This window comes from Nicotiana tabacum, chromosome 6 (assembly GCF_000715075.1).
Source record: "Nicotiana tabacum cultivar K326 chromosome 6, ASM71507v2, whole genome shotgun sequence".
NCBI lineage: Eukaryota > Viridiplantae > Streptophyta > Magnoliopsida > Solanales > Solanaceae > Nicotiana > Nicotiana tabacum.
In genome coordinates, this window is record NC_134085.1 from 125,351,556 (window position 1) to 125,376,053 (window position 24,498).

A 24,498-nucleotide genomic window follows, 5' to 3' on the forward strand; every position below is an offset into this window, starting at 1 on the left:
TCCAACTTCCGAAATCGGCATTCGACCCCGATATCAAAAAATCCACTTCCGGTTAGATCTCCAAAATTTTAACTTTTCCCATTTCAAGCCTAATTCAACTACACACCTCCAAAACACAATCCGGACATACTCCGAAGTCCAAAATCACCCAATGGAGCTAACGGGACCGACGAAACTCCATTTCAAAGTCGTGTTCACATAGTTCCAACTACAGTCAAAATCCTAGAACTTAAGATTCCGTTTTAGGGGCTAAGTGTCCCAAATTACTATGAAACCACAGCCAAAACCTCTCGGCAAGCCACATAAGCAGAAAAGGACATGGAAAAAACAATAAATAGGGGATCGGGGCTAATACACTCAAAACGACCGGTCGGGTCGTTACATTGAGAGGCCCTTAAATTTATTGTATAAAATATTTACACTAACAACAAAATTTACTTTCTAAACAGCAAATTAATCATTTAAGACAAAGTCAGCAAATTTCAAAAACAAAAAAACAAAAAAAGGAAGAAGCGCACAAAAAATAAAATGGAGGACTATCGGATGTTGAGGTCCACAAATTTTGATTTGGCTATCATCACAAACAAGAAAAAGAAATAAACGTACATAACATAATAGCTTAAGTTTTGAGCATTAACGGTGTCAAAATATTTACTCCTTATGATCAATTTAAATGATAATTGTAGTTCATTCTATTAAGTAGCACTTATTGGTGAATATCTAAAATAATTTATAAATAACCTAATATAATATATCGAATTACACTAAAAGAAAACTAGTGCATGAATGCTTTTGTGTTCATACAGTTTGAGAGAACATTGTAAAGGAAATTTATTTATGTTGTCGATATATATAACTTAATTCCTATATAAAAGGGATAAAATTAAAATTGAGGACTGAAGCAATTATACTAATTACTCAGTAAAATAATTTATCATAATTTATGAACTTATTGATATAAAATAACCTCAATCAAATAACAAAAAAATATTTTTGTAATGGTTTTCTTTATACTAACTATTTATAATTTATACGATATATAAGAAGAAGAATTTAAAATTTTGGGGCCTTCGAATTTTGGGTGCCTAAGGCGACTGCCTCACTATCCAAACCTTTAGAGGTGCTCCTGTATCAGCATAATAAATTCCAACATAATTAATCCCAACTTAGTTTGTCTTCAAACTAAATGTCCCCTTACAGTATATAAGTCCACATATAAGTATAAAATACAAGAGCTACATTCTTTAAACTTAGGCCTTTTGGTGCATGGTGTCTCTTGAACTTGTTTAGAAGCTTAGCTATTGGCATGTCGACAAATATTCAACAATCACTTAGACGCTTAAGGCCTCATTTTTTTAAGATTAAGACGTTTGAATCTGAATACACATCTGAATATCAAGATATGTATTAAGATTAAGACATCTGAATCTGAATACACATCTAAATATTAAGATGTGTATTAAGATCTGAATACTAAATGATTAAGACTGTTTGATTTTTAACATCTGAATGTATAAAATTTATCTTTATTTGAAAATTAATAAATATAAAATTCAAATGAAATATTAATTAATCTAATATTCTATCAATAAAATATATAAAATTTTTTTAAAATTTGGTAGTTAGTGGTGGTGATGGCTAACGACGGTGCTTGTGAATGCCGACTAGAGGCAGTGATTGGTGGTAAGTTTGGTTGATGGTGGTGGTTCAAGGTAGTAGCTAGTGGTGGCAATTATGATTGAGGATGGCAATTATGATTGAGGATGGTGGTGGTGGGTGGTGATAGTTAATAATGGCGGTTGGTGATAGTTGTGATTGATGAAGGTGGTGGTAGGTGGTGGTAGTTTATAATGATGGGCACTGCCGATTAAAGTTGTTGATGGTGATGGGGTGGTTAGTTGTGGTAGTTGAAGTAGATGAGTGTTGTTTGTGGTTGAGAATAATGGTGGTGGGAGTGGTGCAGATGGCGGGTGGTGGTAGTCGATTATGGTGGTGGTAGTTGAGTATGGTGGTGGTGGTTGAGTATGGTGGTGGCGGTGGTGGCATAATGGTAGTTGATAATGGTTGGCGATGGCGATAATTAATAATGAATATGGATGATAGCATCTTAATGAAATTAAGTCTCTATTGTGGATCTTAATCATACAGACCTATTCAGACCCATTAAGTGGTTTTGAAGTAAAAAAACAAACAAACTTAATGATTATGATCTGAATAATTAAGATTCAGGCTTTAAAAACAAATGCACTGTCATGACTGGACCCGGTTGTGATGGCGCCTCTCGTGAAACAAGGACAGCCGACACAAACCCTCAAACCATTTAAGACAGTTATAATAATTGATTTTGAGTCATAAATAAACTATAAATCCCAAAATAAAGAGTGAAATAGAACAATTGCAGAAATAACACAGCCCGACATCAGGGTGTCACTAGTCATGAGCATCTAAACATCCGTCTAAGAGTATGAAAAGACTACACAGTCTAGTACAAAGCTAGTACTAGGAAAGTAAACATAGGAAAGAGAAGTATTGGGCTGCGAACACCGAGCAGCTACCTAGTCAACTCCGAAAAAGCCTGCGGTGGAAGCAAATCAGCCCTCCCTAGCTTGGCCTGAGACTCCTGAATCTGTACACAGGGTGCAGGAAGTAATGTGAGTACGCCAACTCAGTAAGTAATAAAAGTAAAGGCAGCTGAGCGATAAGAAAATACGTAAAATACAGCAAAATGCTACAACGAAGCAGTATAAAATCAGAGCAATGCAATAAAACAGTAAAAGCTCGTAGAAATACCTTAGTTCAGTAAAAACCTCTTTAAAATATCTTTTGGCAGTTTAAACGAGTGAATGAAAACAGTGAGAAAAGATAGATACATAAATCAGCCCCTCGGCAAAATACCAACAGAATCAACCTGTTGGGCTATCTCACAATCACTCGTATCAGCCCCTCGGGAAATAACATAGAATAACATCAGCCCTTCGGGCTATAGCACATCTCACACGGGGTACCCGCACTCACTGGGGGTGTACAGACTCTGGGAGGAACCCCTTACGGCCCAAACATAATAACAAGCCATCTCGTTGCATAATCAAACAGGCCCTCGGTCTCATACTCATGAATCAGTACCACACTACTACGGCGGCAGCCCAATCCCATAATATCCTCACAACATAGGCCCTCGGCCTTACTCAGTCAAAAACTCACAAGCTACTCGGGCAACAGTAAAACATGATGTTCAGCCCAAAATATCTTTTAAAATATCAAAAACAGGTAAAGGTGGTTGCGTTGTGAAAACAGTAGAATATAGCATGACTAAGTACAAATATGAAATCAAAATAGTGAGGAATAGTAGCAAAAATCCCCTAAGGGTCCAAAACAGTTGGCAAGAGGCCCAAATATGGCATTCGGCCCAAAACATGATGATAACAAATAATTTTCAGTCAAATACGCGGTTAAACAGTCATACGGGATGGACTAAGTCACAATTTCCAATGGTACACGGTCCCACGCTCGTCATCTAGCGTGTGTGTCACCTCAAAGTAGTACAACGATGTGAAATCCGGGGTTTCATACCCTCAAGATAGTATTTACAACCATTACTTACCTCAATCCGGTCCAAACTCTAGCCCGCAATGCTTTTTCCCCTCGAATCGGCCTCCGGATGCTCCAAATCTATCCAAAAACAGATTTATACCATCAAAATATGGTAAGGGAACAAAGCTCACTCGAAAATAACCAATTTACATCACAAATCCCGAAATTGGCCAAATTCGACCCCCGATCCCACGTCTCGGATTCCGATAAAATTATAAAACTAGGATCCTTACACACTCACGAGTTCATACATATCAAATACATCAAAATCCGACCACAAATGACCCCTCAAATCCCTAGATTTAGGTCTCCAATTTCCAAGCCCTAACTTCCAATTTTTAGGCTTAAATTACACAAATTCCATGATTAATTAGGTAGAAATCACATTAGAATTGAGTATTAAGTTCATAAATCTTACTTCCAAGTATTTCCCCTTGATTTCCTCTTTAATCTTCCTCAAAAAGCTCTAAAATCGCCCAACAATGGTGAAACTTAGACCCAAAATCGCGGATATAGCCTTTTAAAACATTCTGCCCAGCTATTCAAAATCCTTCTTCGCGATCGTGACTCCCTGTATGAGAACGCGAAGCCTCAGCTTCCCAACTCATACGAACGCGATTCCCCACTCGCGAACGCGAAAAACAAATCGACCTGGACCCAGCTGCTCACCTTTCCTCTACGCGAACGCGGCTAAACCCTCACGAACACGATGACCATTGATCTCAACCCTTCACGATCGCGGGACCACCTTCGCGAACGTGAAGGCCAACTTCACAGCCTCATATCCCAACCCTTCACGAATGTAGGACATGCATCGCGAACGCGAAGGTCAAAAACTTGCAACACCAACAACAGTTTTTCTGCAATTTCCTCCAACATGAAATGGTCCGTTTAACATATCTCATAACATTATTCAAACTTGTTCCAACCTTCAGAACACTCAAAACAACATCAAAACACCAAATTTGCATTGGATTCAAGCCTAAGAATTCCAAAAACTTCCAAATTCCGCTTTTGATCAAAAAGTCTATCAAACCCCATCCAAATGACCTGAAATTTTGCACACACGTAACAAATGACACAACGGACCTACTTCAACTTTCGGAATTCCATTTTGACCCCTATATCAAAATCTCACCTATCAACCGGAAAACGCCAAAATTTCAATTTCGCCAATTCAAGCCTAAATCTACTCCGGACCTCCAAAATACATTCCGATCACGCTCCTAAGTTCCAAATCACTTCCCAAAGTTATTCGAATCATCCGAATTCACATCCGAGCCCTTTTTCACATAAGTCAATATCTGGTTGACTTTTCCAACTTAAACTTACTCAAAAGAGACTAATTGTCTCAAACCTTACCAAAACCTCTCCGAACCCGAGCCAACCAACTCAATAACACATAATATAGCTGAACAAGACAATAAGAAGCAGAAATAGGGGAAACGGAGCGATAACTCATGAAACGACCGACCGGATCGTTACACTCACTTAATATCTGAGATCGAAATAATTAAAATTCAGACCTCCATTAAGTGCAAACAAACAAGGACCAAGTTAGTAAGGTCTATTGAAAAGATAGCCAACGCTAGAAAATAAAAGAGGATGACACTCGAAATGTCCAAAAGAAATTCACAGTGTATATACTAAGAATCTATATATTAATATTAATATAAAGCAGAGACATAGAATTGTGATGTGGCACCTTAAGCTAGGAATTTCATTTATCTTTAATCTCTTTTTTTAGGGGTTTTATATTTTTCCCCTTAACAAAACCCAGACGGTTTCACTGAAAAGGCACCACCCCTCTTATTGAAGAATCCCAATGGTTCACGAAAAAAAATATGGGTTTCTTCTGTCGATTGGTACATTCTTGCAAACACACAAGATAAACTCCTATTTTATCTCTTTATTGAACATTCCAGTTGATTTCCATTAACAGTTGTATTTATGCATCTCTTTTTCTCTTTATCCAATGAGAAGAAATTTCAAGAGTCTGCACCATAATTAAACTCTCATGTTGTTTCACACATGAAACAAGAAATAATACGCCGATTTTGTCTTCTTTAGTACCGACCAAGACTTTCAGATTGGCACCGGCTAAGAATTTTCAGATCATTAACCATTTTTCTACCCAGACCCTTTATTGCGGGAGTATTTCATTGTGTTGATTTGAGAAAATCTTGACGGGAATGAAAGTTGTTAGCGGGCTGAGAGGACTTCCGCCGGTCGGAATGCACAGAATAGCCGAAGTGGTTTTTCTGTAAAGTTGTGGGCGATGATTTCTATTGTTATTCTTTTGTAGAAGTAAGCTTCCTAATTCTCCTTCAATATCCACTGATCTTGGTGTTTTTGTTTTAATTTTTCTAGGCTTCTTCTATTTGACATGCAATTCTTTTTTTACTTAATCGTAATTTGATAATTTATAGTAATGAATTATTTTATTGACGAGGCTATGGATTCTGTGTTGAGAAGTTCATTAGAAAAGATGAAGTTTTGCAATTTGGTTCGTAAATCAACTTTTGAATTCTTTTTAGATCACCTGTTAATACTTTTACTTGGTCTGGGGAATAATTTGATTATAGTTGGGGGATGATATATATTTTGTTAATTTGATCGGTTAATAATTTTATTTGCCTTTATTTTTGGATGGATGATTGGCAATGTTATCTTTAGAGAGGAAACTGAGGCTGGCCAGGCAAGTCATTTGTTGGAGGCATTTCGTTGGATTAAAATGGTGATCGGTTCAGAGAATTTCAAAGCTTTTGAAGATGTCTTTGAAGTTGTGATCATGAAAGATCGGACCACTGCATGCCATGCAGCCATGCTCCTTGTTTTGATTTGCAGAGGCTACTGTTGTTGAAAAGCACATGAATGATGGTAGAAATATAAATAAAGCAGTAATTTTCTGAACGACACCTTACAAAGTGTTCGTTTGCAATTTTTATTGAAATTTTGTGTCAATTTTTGGATTAAATTCACGTGATGTCGATGAAGCGTATCAAATGTAGAATTTCTAATTGTGTCCATATTTCTTCAAGTTCTCTCTATTGAAATACTTATCTAATTGTTGTTTTAGAAGTGTTGTAATTATTTAAGATTACTATAATATATTGGAATCCACTTTCATGGATTTAAATAGTTCCATCTATTGACATATCTGAAATATTGACATTGCATGGTCAAAGAAATTGATTCAGTCTGAAGAGCTTTAGCATTACATGAGCGAATCTGCTTGGAGCCACATAATTCGAAGGTATTAAAAGTGTTCAGTTATAGCACCATTGGTCAATTAGCTTGATCTCTAAAAACGTGAAGGTTAAAATGTTAATATGTTGCCTGAGATGAAAGTGAAGTAGTTACTATTTGGAAATATGTATTCAAACCATGCCTTAATTAGGCAGATGTAGCGCTTACGATTTTGGCTTAATCATCACATTCTCTTTGAATTGTCAAATTTTATTGTAACCCCATTGCTATAAAACTATATGCCTATATCAAGGCAAGAAATTCCAATTAATATAGTAATTATATGCCATCAAAACAATGTCTTGATAGAAAATCAAATAATAAACTAAAAAAGAATGTATGTTTCTTTAATATTCCATTTTATTAAGAGGTAGAATCAGAAATAGTTTATTCTTTCTTCTTTTCCTTTTCAAGGTATTTGCACATTATTTGCCAAAATTTGACTCAACAATTAATAAAGGAGTACTTAATTGTAGGAAAGAAGGAGAAAATAAAAGAAAGAAGAAAAAATAAATTAAGGATTTTTTAAATTTATTTTATCTTGATTTAATTTAAAAATAATTATTATTATTCACCTGTATCTTATATAACTGTGCGAAGTGCTACCAATTCACTAGTGGAGTATATAATTTTGTGGTGTTTAGGACCTTAATTAGGTGCCTCTGTCACCGCTTGTGAGTCGTTGTTAAGAACTTTCCACTGTACTGGTGATTCACTGCTCTAGATACTAGATAGTACATTTAATTTGTAGCACGGGCTTTGTTGTATTTAGCCATGAATAAAAATGGCTAAATGCATATGCAACCCCTTAAACTTGTCATGTTTTTTTCATTCAGATTCCTAAACTAAGCATAGTACTTATTGGACACTTGGGATCATTTGGTATGAGGTATAAGAAGATATAAGGGTGGTATAAAAATTTAATACCATCTTAATATTCTGTTTGGTTAGCAAACCAGGTACAAGTTATTCCGATGTTAATTTTAACACTGAGATAACTTATACCTTATAGAAGATAGGGTAATTAGCACCGGTATAACTTATATCTTCTTCTTAGAAATGATGTAATTGTCATTCTTAATACAACATACCAACTAATGAATAAACAACAATCCCAGCATAACTAATCCCAACATAACTTATCCCAATATAACTTATACCGACATAACTTATACCGGTATAAATCATATTCCAACCAAACGACCCCTTAAAGTTGATAGGAGAGTGATATGGCATGGAGCGTGCATTACACTGCCTTTGAGAGCGTGAAACAGTCCAATTATTTCATCTCCGTTGCCACCATCTCCGACACCTCAACCACCACCGTGCTTTCTCCACCACGACACCACCTACATACAGACCACCCTAATGGTACGAAAAAAATAAACTTACAAATTTGTACGACGACATAAACTTAGATCGACAACAAAACTAATGCTTAAAAGTCAACTACTAGTATTATTGATGGAATCATGCCATTTTTGAAGAGAAATCTACGGCTGTTAATGGTGTTAACAATTGGTGGGTGTTTACTGTTTCTCCTTGAAACTATTTTCTGTCAAACTCCGGTGAAGTTCTCTACGAGTCTTTTCAGATTTTCTGGGTTTTTTTTGCACGATTTCGTATTCTAAAGTTGATTTTAAGAGAGGAACATGAGTTAGAAGATCGGGCGATTACCGGTTGGATATTTTCCGGCGGAACTCCGATGAGATTTTTCACCATTATTGGGTCCGATAATTTGTAACAGAGTGTTTTGTGGGGGAGGGGGGCTATGGAGGAGAAAATAAATAAGAAAAAGATCACCGGAATATGTTCCAACCACCGTCCACTCCGGTCATCTCTTTCTTTTACGGTGGCCTCCAAGCTCATGGTCATCAGCCTTTCTCGTGAGAGGCAACAAGACAGAAGGGGATTGGTCGGAAGGGGTCTTATTTGACACGTCATTTTTCTTTCCAAATGTATCTTTTTTATTGGTTGCACTTTCCAAGTCAGATGTGTGAACTTCATGCGTTTAAACGTATGAGCATATTACTAAAAATGTGTTCAATAGATACATTTTACACTTACATCAAGTGTTCAATAGGTACTACCCTAAGTTTACGTGTTTAAATGGTAAAACTTAACAAGTTTAAGGGGCTGCACATGTATTTTGCCAATAAAAATCATTATGTTTCTCGACTTTTTTCTTTGAGATGGGAGAAAGAGAGGGTGGTTTGGTTTACATATTAGTGATGTGAGAATTATTTTATATTCTTCGTATGACTATTTATCCGATAATTAACACCTTTGAAAAAATTATTATATGGTGATTCATAATATAGAAATTATTATACATGTATAAAGCACTTACTCTAAAAGGGTATTTTTTATATTTAGATAATTTAATCCTTGCATTACTAATACTAGACGTATTCTTATTCCATATTCTATCCCGCATAGCTTAATGTTAATATTACTCCTACATAATACCACTAACCAAATATGGCACTATAGTTACGTGGCGATTATTTTTATTATATGATCAATCAAATACTACAATATTAACTTATAAAAGATTTAATGCTGGAATAAATTAATAAATTTTATACCATCAACTATACGACCAAAAAACTTGACATATGCATGAATCGTACTAGGAGATGCTTTTATAATTAGAGTACTATATATGTCAAACGTCATTAGCAATTGACACACTATAAAACTCGATTTGTTTAGCTTTTGTCGTGACAATTGATGTGAAATATCAACTAATCAAAACTGTAAATGGATTCACAATACGTGAAACAGTGACGTAAAAGAATTTGCATATAGCTGTACAATTCAAACTTGGGAACTTACTTTTTTTCTTAGTAGAAAAAAAGGAAACGCAACTTGTCTGCATATATTTTGATGGTTGTACAACCATTTATAGTTGTAACTTGTTAGTATATTCCGCTGTATATTAGGAGGGTTTTTGGTATAGATAAAAACATCTTTCATAAGAAATATTTATAACGACCCGACCGGTCGTTTCATGAGTTATCGCTCCGTTTTCCCCATTTCTACTTCTTATTGTCTTGTTCAGAGGTATTATGTATTATCGTGTTGGTTGGCTTGGGTTCGGAAAGGTTTTGGTAAGGTTTGAGACACTTAATCTCTTTTGAGTAAGCTTAAGTTGGAAAAGTTAACCGGATGTTGACTTATGTGAAAAAGGGCTCATATGTGAATTTTGATGGTTCGAATAGCTTCGGGAGATGATTTGGGACTTAGAAGTGTGATCGGAACGTGTTTTGGAGGTTCGTAGTAGATTTAGGCTTGAATTGACAAAATTAGAATTTTGACGTTTTATGTGTTTATCTTTTCTCACTGCTTCTCATTCACTCGTTTTACTGTTAAAAGATGTATTAAAGAAGCTTATACTGAACTGAGGTGTTTTTATAAGTTTTCACTATTTTATTGCATTGTATTGGTTTTACACTGCCTCTTTGTAGCATTTTGCTGTGTTTTATGTGTTTTCTTATCGCTCAGTTGCTTTTACTTTTATTACTCACTGAGTTGGCGTACTGACATTACTCCCTGCATCCTGTGTGCAGATTCAGGAGCTTCGGGTCCCGTTAGCGAGGGTTGATTGCTTCCAGTAGGCTGTTCGGAGTTCACTAGGTAGCTTTTCGGCGTTCGCAACCCAGTGCTTCTCCTTCCTATCTCTATTTTCATTTGTGTTGGAATTGTACTAGACTGTGTAGACTTTTCGAACTCTTAGACGGATGTTTTAGATGCTCATGATTGATGACACCCCGATGCCGGGCTGTATTTGTTTCCGCAAATTGTACTATTTCACTTTTCTTTTGGGATTTAATCATGCTAATGAATTAAGTTGAATTGTTCTAACTGTTTAAATGGATTGGAAGTTTGTGTCAGCTGGTCTTGTTTCACAATAGGCGTCATCATGATCGGGTCCGGGTTTAGGGTCGTGACAAGTTGGTATCAAAGCCTAGGTTACATATATAGGTCTCACGAGTCATGAGCAGGTTTAGTAGAGTCTCACGGATCGGTACGGAGATGTTTGTAGTTATCCTCGGGAGGTTGCAGAACTTTTAGGAAAAACTTCATATTCTTGAAATTTTTGTCGTGCAAATCTGTTGATCCGAGTACTAAACTTCTGTTATTCTATTCTCTCGCGGATGGTGAGGACACGCACTACCGGTCAGGATGGACGACCACCAGTACCACCAGCTGGGGCCACTAGAGGCTGAGGACGCGGTCGAGGTTGCGGTAGGGGCAGGGGTGTAGCTCGCACAACAGCTAGGGCAGCACCTACAGATCCACCAGCCGCCCCAGTTCATGATCAAGTCCCAGTTGTGGACACTCCAGCAACACCAACTCATGCCCCAGTTGTACCATTGTGATCCCGGGTCTTCAGGAGGCCCTAGCCCAGATTCTATCAGTATGCACTGGTCTAGCTCAGGCGGTCTCAGTTACTACAGCCGCAACTACTTCTCAGGCCAGGGGAGGCACTCAGACTACCGTCGCTCGCACACCTGAGCAGGTCGTGCAGGGACTTTAGACACCAGGGGCACCTCCAGTCCAGCCGGTTGCAGCTGTTCAGGACTATGTAGCCCCTGCTATGCCAGAGGACGAGCATCGCAGGTTGGAGAGGTTTGGTAGACTTCAGCCTCCGACTTTCAGTGGTGCAGAGGGCGAAGATGCCTAGGGTTTCTTGGACAAGTGTTAGAGGATTCTTTGTACAACAGGTATTCTGGAGACCAGCGGGGTCGCTTTCACTACTTTTTAGTTTTCTGGAGCTACCTTTACTTGGTGGGAGGCTTATGAGAGGCGTTGGCCAGTTGGTGCAGTACCTCTTACCTGACAGCAGTTCTCCGTTCTCTTTTTGGAGAAGTTTGTGCCACAGTCTCGCAAAGAGGAGCTGCGGAGGCAGTTCAAGTGGTTACGTTAGGAAGATTTGACTGTGACGCAGTATGAGATGAGGTTCTCAAAGTTAGCTCGTCATGCTGTTTGGTTGGTTCCGGCAGATAGAGAGAGGATCAGGAGGTTCGTTGATGGCCTCACTTATCAGCTTCGGATTCTCATGATCAAGGAGAGGGTGTATGGTGCTACTTTTGAGGAGGTTGTAGACATTGCTCGTGAGATTGAGTCAGTTCATCGCCAGGAGCGAGATAAGAGGGAGGCCAAGAGGCCTCGGGGATCTAATAGTTATGGTGATGCTCCATCGAGATGTCAGTTTCAGTACGATAGAGGCCGCCCATTCATGCATGCTCAATCATCTCGCCCAAGTTATCGAGGGGCATCATCGGGTCATGGTTCTCACAGTTCTCATCAGGGCCAGTCATCACTCAATGCCCTTCCAGCCCAGAGTTCATCCCGTGCTCCATCAGTTCAGGGCTCTTCTATGCCAGGTGCATTTTCTAGTCATTCCGGTGCTAGGGGTTCCCTTCAGTCCCCGTCTCCAGCACCCGGGAGCTTCTATGAGTGTAGAGAGATGTGTCATATGTAGAGGTAGTGTCCTTGTCATCTTGGGGGTTCATCTCAGCAGAGAAGTCAGCCATCGGCTTCAGCGCCAATTACTTCACCACCACCCTCCCACCCAGCTAGGGGTGGAGGTCAGTCAGCTAGGGGTCGCCCTAGAGGGGGAGGTCGATCAGGTGGTGGTCAAGCCCATTTCTATGCACTTCCAGCTAGACCCGATACTATCACTTCTGATGCTATGATCACGGGTATTGTCTTAGTCTGCCATAGAGATGCATCTGTATTATTTGATCCTGGTTTCACTTATTCTTATGTGTCATCATATTTTGCTCGTTACTTGGATACGCCCCGTGAGTCTCTTGTTTCATCTGTTCGTGTATCTACTCCGATGGGCGATACTGTTATTATATATTGTATGTATCAGTCGTGTGTGGTGACTATTAGGGTCTGGAGACCCGAGTAGATCTTTTGTTGTTATATATGGTAGATTTCGATGTTATATTGGGCATGGATTGGCTCTCTCCATGTCGTGGTATTTTGGATTGTCATGCTAAGACAGTGACATTGGCTATGCCGGGTGTGCCACGGATTGAATGGCGAGGTTCGACTGATTATGTTACTAGTAGGGTAATTTCATTCTCGAAGGCCCAGCATATGGTTGAGAAGGATTGTCTTTCATATTTAGCCTTTGTGAGGGATGTCGGTGCAAAGACTCCTAGTATTGATTCTGTTCTTGTTGTGAGGAATTTTCTCGATGTGTTCCCAGTAGACCTGTCGGGCATGCCACCGAACATGGATATTAATTTTGGTATTAATTTGGTACCGGGCACTTAGCCCATTTCTATTCCACCGTATCGTATAACACCAGCGGAGTTAAAGGAGCAGCTTCAGGAACTCCTTGATAAGGGGTTTATTCGGCCTAGTATGTCGCTTTGGGGTGCGCTTGTTCTATTTGTGAAGAAGAAGGATGGCTCGATGAGGATGTGCATTGATTACAGGCAGTTGAACAAAGTAACAATCAAGAACGAGTACCCTTTGCATCGTATCAATGATTTGTTTGACCAGCTTCAGGGAGTGAGAGTGTTCTCGAAGATTAATCTCCGTTCAGGTTATCACTAGTTGAAGATCAGGGACTCGTATATTTTTAAGACATCTTTCAGGACCCGATATGGTCATTATGAGTTCTTAGTGATGTCTTTAAGGCTGACCAATGCCCCAGCAACATTCATGCATTTGATGAACAACGTGTTTCGGCCTTATCTCGACTCATTTGTCATAGTTTTCATTGATGATATTCTGGTGTACTCACGTAGTCAGAAGGAGCATGCGGAGCATTTGAGAGTTGTGTTGCAGAGATTAAGGGAGGAGAAACTTTATGCAAAGTTCTCCAAGTGTGAGTTTTGGCTCAGTTCAGTGGCTTTCTTAGGGCACGTGTTGTCCAGTGAGGGTATTCAGGTTGATCCAAAGAAGATAGAGGTAGTTCAGAGTTGGCCCAGACCATCCTCAGCCACAGATATTCGCAGCTTCCTTAGTTTGGTGGGTTATTACCGTCGGCTGTTCAGGAATTTTCATTCATCGCATTGCCCTTGACCAAGTTGACTCAAAAGGGTGCTCCTTTCATGTGGTCGGATGAGTGTGAAAAGAGATTTCAGAAACTCATGATTGCCTTGACCACAGCTCCAGTGTTAGTATTTCCATCAGCTTATGTTCATATACCGTGTATATGATACTTCGAGGGTTGGTATTGAGTGTATATTGATGCAGAAGGGTAGAGTTATTGCTTATGCTTCTCGTCAGTTGAAGCCCCATGAGAAGAACTACCCTGTTCATGATTTGGAGTTGGCTTCCATTGTTCATGCGTTGAAGATTTGGAGGCATTATTTGTATGGTGTGTTTTGTGAGGTGTTTACCGATCATCGTAGCCTTCAACACTTGTTCAAATAGAAGGATCTCAATTTGAGGCAGCGGAAATGGTTGGAGTTGCTAAAGGACTATGATATTACTATCTTTTACCATTCGGGAAAGGCCAATATGGTGGCCGATGCCTTGAGCCGGAAAGCGGTGAGTATAGGAAGTTTGGCAGATATTCCAGTTGGAGAGAGACCTCTTGCAGTTGATGTTCAGGCCTTGGTCAATCGGTTCGTGAGGCTAGATATTTCAGAGCCCAGTCAGGTATTGGCTTGTGTGATTTCTCGATCTTCCTTATTTGATCGCATTAGAGAGCGCTAATATGATGATCCTTATTTGCTTTTCCTTAAGGACAGAGTTCAGCACGATGATGCCAGAGATGTGACTATTGGTGATGATGGGGTATTGAAGATGTACGGTCAGATATGTGTGCCCAATGTAGATGGGCTCCGGGAGTTGATTCTGGAGGAGGCCCATAGCTCGCGGTATTCCATTCATCTGGGTATTGTAAATATGTATCAGGATCCGAGACAACATTATTGGTGGAGGAGAATGAAAAAGGACATTTTGGGATTTGTAGCTCGGTGTCTTGATTGTCAGCAGGTGAAATATGAGCATCAGAGACTGGGTGGCTTGCTTCAACAAATGGATATTCCAGAGTGGAAGTGAGAGCGGGACTTTGTAGTTGGGCTCCCACGGACTTTGAAAAAGTTTGATGCTATTTGGGTGATTGTGGATCGGCTGACCAAGTTCACGCACTTCATTCCGGTTTGTACTACCTATTCTTCAGAGCGGTTGGAAGGGATCTATATTCGGGAGATTGTTTGTTTGCATGGTGTCCCAGTTTCTATCATTTCAGATAGGGGCACTCAGTTTACTTCACAGTTTTGGAGGTCTGTGCAACGAGAGTTGGGTACTTAGGTTGAGTTGAGCACAACTTTTCACCCTCAGACGGACGGGCAGTCCGAGTGCACTATTCAGATATTGGAGGACATGTTGCGTTTGTGTCATTGATTTTGGATGGTCATGGGATCAATTTCTACCGCTCGCAGAGTTTGCTTATAACAACAACTACCAGTCGAGTATTTAGATGGCTCCATATGAGGTTTTGTATGGGAGACATTGTAGATCTCCAGTTGGTTGGTTTGAGTCGGGTGAGGGCAGGCTATTGGGTACAGACTTGGTGCAGGATGCTTTTGGACAAAATGAAGGTGATTTAGGAGAGGCTTCCTACAGCCTAATCGAGACAAAAGAGTTATGCTGATAGGAAGGTTCGGGATGTGTCCTACATGGTTGGTGAGAAGGTCTTGTTGAAGGTTTTGCCCATGAAGGGTGTTATGAGATTTAGGAAGAAGGGTAAATTGAGTCCTCGGTTCATTGGGCCTTTTGAGGTGCTTCGGAGGATTAGGGGTGGCTTGTGAGCTTATTTTGCCACCCAGCTTGTCGAGTGTACATCCGGTATTTCATGTTTCTATGCTCCAGAAGTATATTGGCGATCCATTTCATATTTTGGATTTTAGCACGGTTCAGTTAGATGATGATTTGACTTATGGTGTGGAGCCAGTAGCTATTTTGGAGTGTCAGGTTCGAAAGTTGATTTCAAAGGATATAATTTCAGTTAAAGTACAGTGGAGAGGTCGGCACGTGGAGGAGGCTACCTGGGAGACCGAGCGGGAGATGCGGAGCAGATATCCTCACCTATTTGAGGCTTCAGGTATGTTTCTTGACCCGTTCGATGACGAATGTTTGTTTAAGAAGGGAAGGATATAACGACTCGACCGGTCATTTCATGAGTTACCACTCTAATTCCCCTATTTCTGCATTTTATTGTCTTGTTCAGTGGTATTATATTTATCGGGTTGGTTGGCTTGGGTTCGGAAAGGTTTTGGTAAGGTTTGAGACACTTAGTCTCTTTTGAGTAAACTTAAGTTGGAAAAGTCAATCGGATGTTGACTTATGTGAAAAAGGGCTCGGATGTGAATTTCAATGGTTCCGATAGCTTCGGGATATGATTTGGGACTTAGGAGTGTGATCGGAACGTGTTTTGGAGGTCCGTAGTAGATTTAGGCTTGAATTGGCGAAATTGAAATTTTGGCGTTTTCCAGTTGATAGGTGAGATTTTGATATAGGGGTCGGAATGGAATTTTGGAAGTTGCAGTAGGTCCGTTGTGTCATTTGGGATGTGTGTGCAAAATTTCAGGTCATTTGGACGTGGTTTGATAGACTTTTTGATCGAAAGCGGAATTTGGAAGTTTTTGAAACTCTTAGGCTTGAATCCGATGTGTTTTGGTTGATTTAATATTGTTTGAGGTGTTTTGAAGATTGGTATAAGTTTGAATAGTGGTATATGACTTGTTGGTGCTTTTGGTTGAGGTCCCGGGGGCCTCGGGGTGATTCAGATGGTTGACGGGAGATTAGAGTTTGGTTTTTGGCAGCTGAAGATTTCCCATTGCTGTCATAACCGCACCTGCGGCTAGGGGACCGCAAGTGCGGGCTCGCAGAAGCGCCCAGATGCTCACAAATGCAGAATTGGCCATGTGGGGCTGGGATCGCAGAATCGGCTGCTCGATCGCACCTGAGGTGGCGCATGTGCGACTTCTTAATCGTAGATGCGGAAATGGGCGCATTCGTGAGAACCGCAGATGCGGTGCATTTGACCGCAGAAACGGAGGAAGGGCCGCAGGTGCGAAAACCCTGGGCCAGAAAGTATATAAACCCTCATTCGCGATTTTCAGCCTTTCTTCACCATTTTAAATCGATTTTTGGAGTTTTTGGGGGATTTTGAAGAGGGAATTAGAGGGAACTTCGTTGAGGTAAGAATTTTCATCATAAAACTCGTTCCTATGGTTTTATTTTATTGATTAGGCTTGAAATTTATGGAAAATTTGTGGGTAAATATTGAAGAAACTAGAGCTTGAGATTAGAGATCTTTGAGCAAGGGTTTGAGGGGCCATTTGTGGTCGGATTTTAGTACTTTTGATATGTATGAACTCTTGGGGAGATAATGAGTTTATTGATATAAATTTTATTGAATTTTGAGACGTGGGCCCAGGGGTCGGGTTTGGTTAATTTCGGGATTTGCGTTGTATTTTGATTACTTTCGAGTGGACTTTGTTCCTTTAGCATATTTTGATGGTTATGTACTGATTTTGGTTAGATTTGGAGCATCCGGAGGCCGATTCGAGAGGCAAAGGCATCGCGGGCTAGAGTTGGACCGGATAGAGGTGAGTGATGATTGTAAATGTTGTTCTGAGGGTATGAAACCTCGGATTTCACATCGTTGTGCTAGTTTGAGGTGATGCACACGCTAGATGACGAGCGTGGGGTCGTGCACCGTTAGGGATTGTGACTTAGTCCATCCCGAATGACTGTTTTACTGCGTAATTGATTGAAAACTGTTTGCTATCATCATGTTTTGGGCTGAATGCCATATTTGGGCTTCGTGCCGACTGTTTTGGACCCTTAGGGGATTTTTACTACTATTCCTCACTGTCTTGACTTTATACTTGTACTTAGTCATGCTATATTCTACTGTTTTTCATAACTCATCTATGTTTACTCTGTTTTGACATCTTAAATGATATTTTGAGTTGAGCATCATATTTTACTGTGCCCGAGTGGCTTTTAGAGATTTTTGACTGAGTAAGGCCGAGAGCCTGTATTGTGAGGTTATTATGGGATCTGGCTGTGCGCCGCAACGGTATTGTGCTGATTCATGATATGAGGCCGAGAGCCTGTTTGATTATGCCACGAGATGGCTTGTTATTGCGTTTGGGCCGTAAGGGGCCCTTTCCAGAGTCTGTACACCCCCAGTGAGCGCGGATACCCAGTGTGATATGTGATATAGCCCGAATGGCTGATGTTGTTCCTTGTTATTGCCCAAGGGGCTGATACGAGTGATTGTGAGATAGCCCGAGGGGCTGATTCTGTTGGTACTTTGCCCGAGGGGCTGGTTTTATGTGTTTATCTTTTCTCACTGCTTTTCATTCACTCGTTTTACTGTTAAAAGATGTCTTAAAGAAGCTTGTACTGAACTAAAGTATTTTTATAAGTTTTCACTGTTTTATTGCATTATATTGGTTTTATACTGCCTCTTTGTAGCATTGTGCTGTGTTTTACGTGTTTTCTTATCGCTCAACTGCTTTTACTTTTATTACTCACTGAGTTGGCGTACTCACATTACTCCTTGTACCCTGTGTGCAGATTCAGGAGCTTCAGGTCCCGTTAGCGAGGGCTGATTGCTTCCAACAGGCTGTTCGGAGTTCACTAGGTAGCTGCTCGACGTTCACAGCCCAGTGCTCCTCCTTGCTATCTCTATTTTCATTTGTGTTGGAATTGTACTAGACTGTGTAGACTTTTCGAACTCTTAGACGGATGTTTTAGATGCTCATGACTGGTGAAACCCCTATGTCAGGTTATGTTTGTTTCCGCAAATTGTACTATTTCACTTTTCTTTTGGGATTTAATCATGCTAATGACTTAAATTGAATTGTTATAACTGTTTAAATGGATTGGAAGTTTGTGTCGGCTGACCTTGTTTCACGATAGGCGCCATCACGACCAGATCCGGGTTTAGGATCGTAACAATATTTTACACAAAAATCTGTCTACCTTTTAAAAAATAATTGTTTGGGATCATTTACAAATTACAATATTTGGTTGACTTAAAGTATGTGATATATATTTATTTTACAAAGTGGAGGATAATGTATGGGTATATATTGATAATGTTTTTTCTAATAATAAGGTTTCGTATTTCAGGGTCATTGTAAGCTGCATTAGGAGTTTAGGAATTCTACATAAAAAATTTAATGTTTGCATAATTAGTACATGGTTTCGATTTAAAAATTCTGCATAAAACACTGTTTTCCTTTGCTAATCTTTGTTATATTCTCAATCTTTGTTATATGCCCATTTTACCAATCGAAGCAACTGCACTAAAAACGTGAATATTGTGCCACGAGTATATTTAAATTACAAGTAAAAACGGTATATTGGATTCAAGCTAAGATATGATATTCTGTTAAGTGTTAATTATCCATTAATAAGGACTCTAATTTCATTAAAATCCCCTAATGAAGTTATTAATCACAAGATTTAAATCATGGATATACAACTAACAACCACTTTATAGTAATTTTCACAAACAGAAAATTGAGAATATTCACCCTCAAAAGAAAATTCAGACACCTGCCGTGTCAGCAAGTAATCATAAAGGGTGGCAAAGAAAGAGGAAAAAGAGCAATTTGTTCATTTTACACTTTCTTGTCAACTTCAAAAACCCATCTCTAGCTCTCTTTCAAGATTCCCCTATTGGAAATAGACCATTTTTCACTTTCTTTAGCGACAAACGCCTAGCTCTTGCCTTTCTCTCTCTCTCTCGCTCTGCCTGTGATTTTGTGTGCGTGTTCTTGTGATATTTCCAAAGCAACCACTTTTAGCACTAAGATTCATCGTCGATCACAATATGGCTGACGAATCGATTTCAGGTTCTGCATCTATCTCTTAATGGGTACATAAAACATACATTTACAAATATTGAATGTATACTCTGTCTGTTATTGTTTCAGAATTCTGGTTTTAGTTGCTTATTTGTTTCAAGGTTCTACATTATCTTGAATCTTGTTCAGATATTCGATCTTTGTTGTTTCATGATAGTAGTAGCTTTCTTGGGTTGTTGTTTTTGTAATGATCATTATAGAAGCATCATATTTTAAAGAAGAGTTAGTGTTTTTTTCTTTACACTGTAATTCTAGTTGATCTGAACGAGTTCCTTATATTGCTATTAAGAAATTATGAATAAGAAAATTGGCCAAATGTGTCATATTTCGGTAGTAGATTTTCTTTTGTGGTTCTCTTCAAGTGTTGTCTTTTAATTTTTATTGTGTATATTGGAATTAAGTCCCGTTAATTCAGATTTTCACAAGATTGGAAGCTTTCTGGTAGAAAGAAAGAAAAATGATTTCTGGTTTATCTAATTCTGAACTACTTGATATAGCTCATGTAAACAAGGATTCATTTTGACGAAGTTTGTTAATGCATGCCCAAGTCTTGAATGAAATTAGTAGTAGTTGTATTTGTTAGCGTGGGGGGTTTAGCAAATTAGGAAAGAAAATTACAGGTCTGTTTTTTTATTTTAAAATAAAAATTTTGATGCTTTTAATTTAGAAGCTGCTATGATTTGATTTGATTCAAGAGAACTTGGTCATTTGGTTGTAAGCTCCGTTGAGCTCTGAACTTTGGTTGTTTGCAGGCAATTTGAAAGACCTTTCTTTGAACACGAATGGTGCGGCAACAAAGAAGTCTCATTTGGTTGTTTGCTTTGGAGAGATGCTGATTGACTTTGTCCCAACTGTCGGTGGAGTTTCACTTGCGGAAGCTCCTGCCTTCGAAAAAGCTCCTGGTGGTGCACCCGCTAATGTTGCTGTGTGCATTGCGAACTTAGGTGGTTCTTCTGCTTTTATTGGGAAGGTACAATTCTTTTCCTATTGTTCTTAATTCTCATTATATGCAGTAACGGAGGGTTGTTTGGATGAGAATGCTCCTTTTTTTCTCTTTTGGGTGGGAGGTTGAAAATGTTTGATCTAACATTTATTATGTTCTATAAGTGCATGTCTGATATTGGATTACAAATTTCTCCTATCAGAGGGTACCTACTTTGAATTGTTGAAGTCGTCCTTGACTCCTTGTGCTTTTGCCGTACTATATGGGGAGCAAGAATTCTTTGTTTTATTTTCTTGGTGCTTAAATATGTACAAGAACCATGCAGTGCAATTCTACTGTGAGATGTGTAGCATGAGAGCAATGCTGCCTTGTCCATGTACTGTGTTATATTGATACTTAAATTGTAAAATTCAAATCAGTTATTGTCTTTCAAATGGTGAATTCCGCTGATGCATGCCTAAATTTTTAGGTTGTGTTCACTCTCAAATAGAAAACTGAAAACAGATTCCTTCTTAGTAGTTCATGCGAATAGTTACTAAGTTCTTCTTTTTCTTTGGTCTTTTAAAAAAAAAAGGGAATTCATAAAGAAAAAGTTTAAATTGCTATTTTCTTGTTTGAAAATGCTAAGAATCCTTATCATTCTATAAAAAAGGCTTAAATCGCTACTTCTGCCTTCTGTGAGTGGATAAATGTGTAAATGATTTTGCATACTATGAGATAGGCTAGTGTAGAGTCTACTCAATCGCATAGAAACAGCAAACAGATTGTCCAGTCTATTGGTATCATCATGCTTTACGTATATATCGTCATCCAACTAGTTTTCAGATGAAGAATTTGGAACAGTGCTTGCATTAACATTTTTATATGTTTTGAGTTTCTGTATATATTGTTTATCAGTCAATAGAATGGATCTGGGATGAGGAATTTTACTTTTGCAAGACCCTGCACTGGTTCCACTTAGTCATGTTATGTACTTTCTTTTTGTTGCTTGTTCATCTTGTGGACTGAACGTTTTTCCCTTGCTTCTGTACTGATTATTATTCTTAATTGAAACCTTTGTGCTATGCTTTAATTGGCGATGACTTCAAATGCGGCCTATAGATAGCTTTAAGATCTGTGCATTTTGAATTAGGTCGGTGAGGATGACTTCGGGCGTATGTTAGCTGACATTTTGAAGCAACACAACGTTGACAATTCTGGCATGCGGTTTGACCATGATGCAAGGACTGCACTAGCCTTCGTTACACTCACAGCTGAAGGTGAGCGGGAATTCGTGTTTTTCCGCAATCCTAGTGCTGATATGTTTCTTCGGGAGTCAGAACTCGATGTAAATCTTGTTAAAAAGGTGTAAATTCCTGCTTTATTCCTTCAATGCATAGAAGCATTTTCCATTTAGCTTCAATGCAAGATTTCCTAAAAGGCGTATTAATCATGTCCAGGCCACCATCTTCCATTATGGTTCAATTAGTTTGATCGAAGAACCCTGTAGATCAACACAACTTGCTGCAATGGACATAGCCAAAAGATCAGGTAGCATACTCTCGTATGATCCAAACCTGAGATTGCCCTTGTGGCCTTCAGAAGATGCTGCTCGAAGTGGAATAATGAGTGTGTGGAACCTAGCAGATGTTATTAAGGTATGATTTTTCTCGATAAATGCATCACCTGCTGAGTTCTCTTTAACAATGAAATACTGTGTTTACATGCAGATAAGTGAGGACGAAATTTCATTCTTGACTGGAGCTGATGATCCAAATGATGATGACGTGGTGTTGAAGAGGCTTTTCCATCCTAATCTGAAGCTTTTGCTTGTAACTGAAGGTTCGGCTGGTTGTAGATATTACACCAAGGTATTATTTTCCCTATTTTATCCATATATTTTCTTTGATTTTGCAGGAAAACTAACATATAATGCTTAGAGTTGAAGATTTTACTATGCAGCTACAACATTATTTTCTCTGAAGATGTAAAATGTCTCAGCCTGCCAGGCACATTAAATTTTACCAAATAGTATTAAACAATAAGTAGAATTTACATTATGTATATTTATCATAAAAAAGAATTTTATGTTATTTATGCAGTGCATTTTTGTACTTACATGTTACTGTTAGTGATGTTAAATGCATGAATATCTTAGTTTTTGTCCTCTTAGAAACATTATTTGCCTGTAGATGCTGACTCAATTGATGCAGGAATTCAAGGGAAGAGTACATGGTATTAAAGTAAAAGCTGTTGATACAACTGGTGCGGGTGATGCATTTGTCGGTGGAATTCTCAAGTGTCTAGCTTCTGATGCTGATCTCTATCAGGTGCATGAATTTGGATATGAGCAAAAAAGCCAATAGTAGTTTTCTCATTGTTCATGCTTCTTACTGCAATCTATTGTTCACCTTATCATACTTTCTTCCCCTTGTCAACTCTTTTCTTGATTTGGTAAAAAAAAAAAGGCCCATTGTGACATCTTCACCCAATTGCATACCTTCACCCCCTCCCCTCTCTTTCTAATTCTAGTCTCTATTCTTACGAGGTTATAAATAGGGAGAATAACTCACAGAAGTTTGTAGTTTCAAGTAGCTGCTTCATGTTGACTTCGCAATTTTAACCGTGTCCTCTTGCTGAGAGGGCAAAATCCTTCCAGCAGTACTGAAAATCGAGTTACCCTGTCAAAACCAATTTGTCAGTTCACTGCTTTCGCGACTGTATAGTTATTTGATTGATGAGGTAATTTGTTCCCTGATAGTTTGATCGTACACCCCAGCAAGTTAAGATTGTTTTGCTTTCACCGGCTTAATTGGTCTTTCTCAGGATTGTTTTGCTTTCATCGGTGTAATTGGTCTTTCTCTAACTATATCCCATCACAACATTGTGAAAGATTCTATTGTCTCCTTTTGGTGGGCACTTTTTCTCGTTTATTTCCATTTTTAGATCTCATCATGTCTGTTTCATTGAGTGAACATCAAGCTCCTAACTTTGGAAATCCTTTTTATAATTTCTTGGTAGGATGAGAAGCGGTTAAGGGAGGCTCTCTTTTTCGCTAATGTTTGTGCTGCCCTGACAGTGACAGGAAGAGGTGGAATCCCTTCCCTTCCTACACAAGAAGCAGTTCAACAAACTCTCACCGAGGTCACTGCATAAGAAGACAAAACAAGTTTTGTTCTCATCATGTTGTATCTGCATTATTTTAGATTTATCTGCATAATGAGCTATTCATTTTCTTTTCGTCTCTGGTATCTGCTGGTTCTTTCCTCAATTTGGAAAGTTGTTGCAGTGAAAGAGACATCTAAGAGATGCAAGAAAAATAGCCTAGCGTCTTCTTTCGTCATACAAGGAAATGGTGGAAGCCTTTTCTGCTAATCCAAAAGAACTTTTGTACAAGCTGGGATGTCTCTGGTACATATCTGATCCTTGTTATGGATCCATCAGATCATGGTATACTTAGGATGTTAAACAGCGAAGATAGGGAGGGTTAATATTGAATTTTGAGGGAAAAATAAAGTGTGTATGCATTTCACGACCTTTGGTTATAGCTTTTGTTGTTGTTGTTCAATAATGGTACCACTGTAACAGAATGCCATTTCTTTCCTTTTCAATTGCCTTTCTTTTGTTTCCTTTAAGTCTCTGTATTAGGATCTGACTTCATGAGATCATTGTTTCGTGAGAACTAATGGGGAATCTGTCTTAATATGAAACAGCGGAACGAAACATTATGTGGTTTGACAAACAAGATATAATACTATTCTCAAATTAAGGGAAGCAAGTTAGCAGTATTACCTGTCAAAGCATGGGGTTTCACTGATTTGCATAATTTGATCTTATTACAATCGAATGAACTATTATACTCGG

General features: G+C 38.9%; 1 protein-coding gene across 3 annotated transcripts; it reads left to right on the plus strand.

Annotated features, from left to right (window-relative positions):
* The first annotated feature begins 19,435 nt into the window (after window positions 1-19,435).
* On the plus strand, window positions 19,436-24,261 carry LOC107800516 (putative fructokinase-7). 3 transcript variants are annotated; one of them, XR_001651431.2, is made up of 8 exons: window positions 19,436-19,700; window positions 20,465-20,682; window positions 21,788-22,000; window positions 22,095-22,292; window positions 22,365-22,505; window positions 22,848-23,376; window positions 23,461-23,546; window positions 23,656-23,794. XR_001651431.2 is itself a non-coding variant. In XM_016623701.2 (7 exons), the coding sequence occupies exons 1-7, from the start codon at window positions 19,679-19,681 to the stop codon at window positions 23,788-23,790; spliced, it is 1,044 nt and encodes a 347-aa protein (XP_016479187.1). In that variant the 5' UTR covers window positions 19,437-19,678; the 3' UTR covers window positions 23,791-24,261. The 3 variants fall into 3 exon arrangements, 1 of the variants encoding a protein (XP_016479187.1); XR_001651430.2 differs by having other exon boundaries at window positions 22,848-23,546; XM_016623701.2 differs by lacking the exon at window positions 23,461-23,546 and having other exon boundaries at window positions 19,437-19,700; window positions 22,848-22,964; window positions 23,656-24,261.
* The last annotated feature ends 237 nt before the right edge of the window (window positions 24,262-24,498 follow it).

Bases quoted from the DNA above. Each gene is read 5' to 3' on its own strand.
- LOC107800516 (XM_016623701.2), top strand. From the start codon at position 19,679: ATGGCTGACGAATCGATTTCAG. The intron at 20,683-21,787 runs GTACAATTCTTT...ATTTTGAATTAG, and splicing joins CTTCTGCTTTTATTGGGAAG to GTCGGTGAGGATGACTTCGG. The intron at 22,293-22,364 runs GTATGATTTTTC...GTTTACATGCAG, and splicing joins ACCTAGCAGATGTTATTAAG to ATAAGTGAGGACGAAATTTC.